This window comes from Frankliniella occidentalis, unplaced genomic scaffold, assembly GCF_000697945.3.
Source record: "Frankliniella occidentalis isolate FOCC.00 unplaced genomic scaffold, Focc_3.1 Scaffold106, whole genome shotgun sequence".
Lineage (NCBI taxonomy): Eukaryota > Metazoa > Arthropoda > Insecta > Thysanoptera > Thripidae > Frankliniella > Frankliniella occidentalis.
In genome coordinates this window covers 119202-123456 of record NW_026267235.1, presented here as the reverse complement: position 1 = coordinate 123456, position 4255 = coordinate 119202, and the positions used below count along the sequence as shown (strand labels likewise).

The 4255-nt window shown below is 56.7% G+C and overlaps 1 protein-coding gene across 1 annotated transcript in view; it reads right to left on the bottom strand.

Moving 5' to 3' along the window:
- Positions 1-6: 6 nt before the first annotated feature.
- LOC113207329 (uncharacterized) overlaps positions 7-4255 on the bottom strand; it is a 5466-nt gene continuing 1217 nt past the window's right edge. The window contains exon 2 of the mRNA XM_026423847.2: positions 7-1524. Coding sequence (XP_026279632.1) covers positions 76-1521 — 1446 coding nt within the window. The 5' untranslated portion in view covers positions 1522-1524 and the 3' untranslated portion in view covers positions 7-75. The remainder of the gene's footprint in view (positions 1525-4255) is intronic.

Sequence of the window (4255 nt, the reverse complement as noted above, 5' to 3'; positions counted from 1 at the left end):
ATTTAAACACAAATAATTAAATCAAGCAAGACCACGAATCAGTTTGGGACTGCAAATGCATGAAAAAAAATCATATTATAGATCAACGCGCCACCAAAAGACATCATCACTATTGCGAGAGAACTTTTCAAAACAGTGGCGGGCGTCATTGCAAGAGGAAAGGCCGACAAAAATAGTTGACATCCTGAGAACTTCCCAATCCCCTTCATGCCCGTCGTGGCACTTCTTGACGCGACACGTCCTGCAATCCTTGGCTTCATAAGCGCTACGGCCGTGAGTGCGTGCCTTCATCTGGATGTGCAGCAAGGGGTTCGTCGTCAGGACCGCCTTGGTCACGCGGCTGTGCACCCACGAGTGTGCGCATTGGAGGTGCCCCGTCGGAGTCAGGATGAGGCTGCGCAGTGCAGGGGCGGTCTCGGCCCTGATGCCCTGCAGCAGCTCCTTCACTTGCTGGCCGTCCACGAGGCTCTTCATCTCCAGGCAGCGCAGGGCCGGCAGCGAGGCCAGCGCGTCGAGTAGCGGCTGCACCTTACCGAGCTTACGGCCACTGCAGACAAGGGACAGCTCCTCCACGCGAGACCTGCCGGACGCGGCCAGCGCCCGAACCAGATCCACACCGTCACAGGGATCAACATGTTTCAGATGAACCTCCCTCAGCTGGTTGGCGCCGCGGAAGAACTGCGCAGCCCCGGGGAGCTTGGACGTGTCGCCCGCGGTGACGCAGAAGCCCCCCTGCAGTCGCACGACACTCAGCGACTGGCATGCAGCCAGGGCCTCCATCCCGGTCAGCAGGGGGCTGCACAGCGTGCGAAGCTTTGGTGCAGCGGCAAGGAGCTCGGCCGTCGAAGGCGACGGTGTACTTATGTCTACGCTCTCCAGGGTGGCGGCGTGAGCGGCTAGTACGAAGTTCTCAAAGCAGGGCCCCAGCTGCACGCCGCAGTGAAAATGCGTAAGTGACGACTCCAGCTTGGTGTTGCACGAGAAGGTACTTGCCATTGTGGAAAGGCGAGTAAGATTTTGGAGACCGAACATGTGATTTAGCGAGAGTTTCTTCAGGCCGCACGTCGACGCCACGGTCTGCAGCAGCAGGGAGACGTCGGGCTCGGCGCCAGGCGTCACGTCGCGGTAGAACGCTAGATAAAGGCGTTGAAGTCGGCCAAGCTCCACCTGGTTTCCGATGACCGGGACAGCTGCGCGCGCGGAGCAGGCACTCCCGTCTAAATAAACGCTCAGCTCCACTGCGGCACACTTGGTCGTCGTGTACGGCGGGTGGCGATGCTTCTTCGACAGATCGTAGCACATCCGGTTCACTCGCGGCGCCAGTCGCAGCGCGGGGCACACTTGGCACTTCTTCTGGTGGTAGGAGTGGTGGTGGTAGTCGAGGATCTGCCGGCGACGCCACACATCCGGGGCGAGCGCCAGATCCGCGAACCTCTTGCACACGAGGCGGCTGGTGAAGAGGTCCTCCAAAGGTAGATGCTCCAACACCACCAGGATCACGTCGTCGGGTAACGCCTCCATTCTCTGTATGGACACACAACCATCGGCGAAGAGTTCAACGACGGTGCTGATTCGGTGCCAATTTTAAGTTTGCTTTTAAACGGGTATAGTAGGTTTCGCCCGTCCGTTCGCGTCTAGGGCTCGGTCTAGGGCTTGCAATCCCCTGAAGGTATGTACATTTAGCATCCCTCAAATTGATACTTTGCGAGGCAAGGGCACGTTGGGCTTCAAAACGTTCTCTTACCCGGACCGGACCCTTCACACTTGGTCAATTGTTCTGTTCAACTAGTTCAGGACTTTCAGCAGGGGCAGGGGCGGCAGCCCCGTTGCGTACCGAGCAACACTACGGGTGCTCTTGGCGGGCCACCGACCTAACGCAGCTGCTTGGCAGGTTGGCCCATCCCTATCCAACGCGCAGCAGGCGGATAGAGTGTAACCCAGGGGTTGCAAACTCGCGGCTCTCGAGCCAAGCGCGACTCGCCTAGCCCGGTAGTGCGGCTCGCCGAGAGCCGCGCACTTTTTGCGTTCGGCTGGAACCGATGTTCCCGAGAGCCATGCTTGGCCCAGAGCATAGTGGCGCCAAGAGGGGGGTCACGGGTATGCAGCTGCATACCCGTGATCGCGAGTAAAAGGGGGTTGAGGGGGAGTAAAAGGGAGGTAAGAGAAAGTAAAAGGGGGGGAAAGGGTTGAAAAGGGGGGGGGGGGAGGAAAGGGTAGGAAAGAAAAGAGAGGAAAAAAGGAAAGGAAAAGGGAGGTAAAACGGAGTAAAAGGAGGTTTTAAAGGGGGCCTGCATACCCGTCCGCAAGAAGTCTTGGCGCCACTGGACCAGAGTGTGTGTCTGGCTTTGTCTCACTCATTGAGTGCCATTAAGAGTGACAAAGACAGACACACGGGCCGGCGGACGACAGCACTTGCTCCTGTCTCTCTCACTCTAATGCCGAAGAGAGTGTGTAGCCTATGCAGGCGCGGCTTGGCTGATAGCTCGAGTTTGAGACCACTGACGTAACCTCCTCCAAAGCCCACTGGGCGGACACCTTGAAACTGCCAACCCGCACAGAAAAAAGGAGCGTTAGGATGGCTCCGTCGTAGCCATTCTCAACACGTCGCGGAGGCTCGCTGTGATCATTCTCCAGCTTTTGTGGAGCCGGGCCGTAGCAATCGCAAATGGCTCCGCAATAGGAAACCTAATCACGGAAATTCCGCAGCCGCCTTGGAGCCAAACATAAGCCGGCACCTGGTACCTGGTGGTAGGTTTCGCGCGTTCCCGTCAAGGGCTTGCAATCCCTTGAAAGTGCCCCCACATTTAGCGTCCCTCGAGGTGATACGAGGCGAGGGCACGTTAGGCTTCAAAACGTTCTCCTACCCGGACCCTTCACACTAGAGCCCTGCAAAGAGCGAGCTACGCGAGCCAAATGCCTACCCCAACCCCCCCTCTCGCCTGTCAAAGAAGGGGTCTAGCTAGATGCGGGGCTTCACACTTGGTTCGGGCGCTCTGGGTGGGCCACCGACTTTACGCAGCTGCTTGGCGGGTTGGCCTATCCAGCGCGCAGCAGGCGCTAAAAGCGTCACCTCCCGAAACGCTCACTGTGAGGACACCCTGAAACTGCCGACTACCTCACAGATAGCCAAGCGATACATAAAAACAATCAAGAACCGATCTTGAAAGCACATGATACAAATTTAATAATAGGTCTGTGGTCCTTGTTCTAATGTTTTCTTATATTAAGCTGTTATTAGCTTATGGCTGCATGTCACTTGCAATTTTGCTATTCGGCGGAATAGCGGCGTAGGGGAGGAGATAGGCGGGGGCGGGGGGCAGAGCGGCCGGCGTCGGTGGCTCAGTATTGTTGGGCAGGGGGCCTGCTCCTGCTGGTAAATCCGCTTCCTTGATAATCAAGGACAAAATTAGGTTTTCAAGGATAAAATCTCGGTTTCAAGGACCAGAACACCGATTCAAGCACGCGATCCTTGAAATATTCCGGAAAATGTCTGTTTTCAAGGGTCGTCCTTGGAAAACCGACGACCAGGATTCAAGGACGGCGTCAAATCGAGTCAAGGACGGCGTCACGTCCAATCCAGGACGACTCAGGCTGGCCCAGGATGTCGCCACCGGCTCCCTGACGATGGGTTCGAGACCAGGACGTACCAGATGGAGTCCCCGAGGCCACCGGCGAGTCCCTGAGGTCCACAAGGGCCTAGGCTGGGACCTCATGTCCCAGGGGGGACCTGAGGTCCGAGACGGATACCTCAGGTCTCCTGGGGTTGGGGCGGCACGGTAAGGTCCCGGAGGGTCCCGTGAGGTCCCAGGCGAGAATGACCCCTGAATGGGCGCAAAAAGGCGCCCCTCCCTCATCCCGTGGGGATTTTGGCGCCCCAATCACCAAAAAAAAAGGGGGGGGCGAGCATAAGGGGTTTTGCGGGGAGGGTGTCGAGGTAAAGGTAAAAGTGACGACTGGCCAGGGGATTGGGGCGCCCCAACGCGCCCCAATCACCCAAAAATTTTCGCGCTCGCTTCTTCGCTCGCGTTGTTTTTCATTGCCTCTCTGTAGCCACGACTTCATGTCATATGCCCATTTTCTAAACCTAACAGTTACGCATCAAACTTCGTCCGCTGCCACTTTCTCGTGCATTTAAACGATAAAGAAGATCTATTGAAAAATGATAGCACATTTTTGAGTGACTCTTTTTGAGAGGAGCGGGAGATAGTTGTTTGCCCCTGTACTTCTTAATACACAAGAAAAATACGGGGGAAAG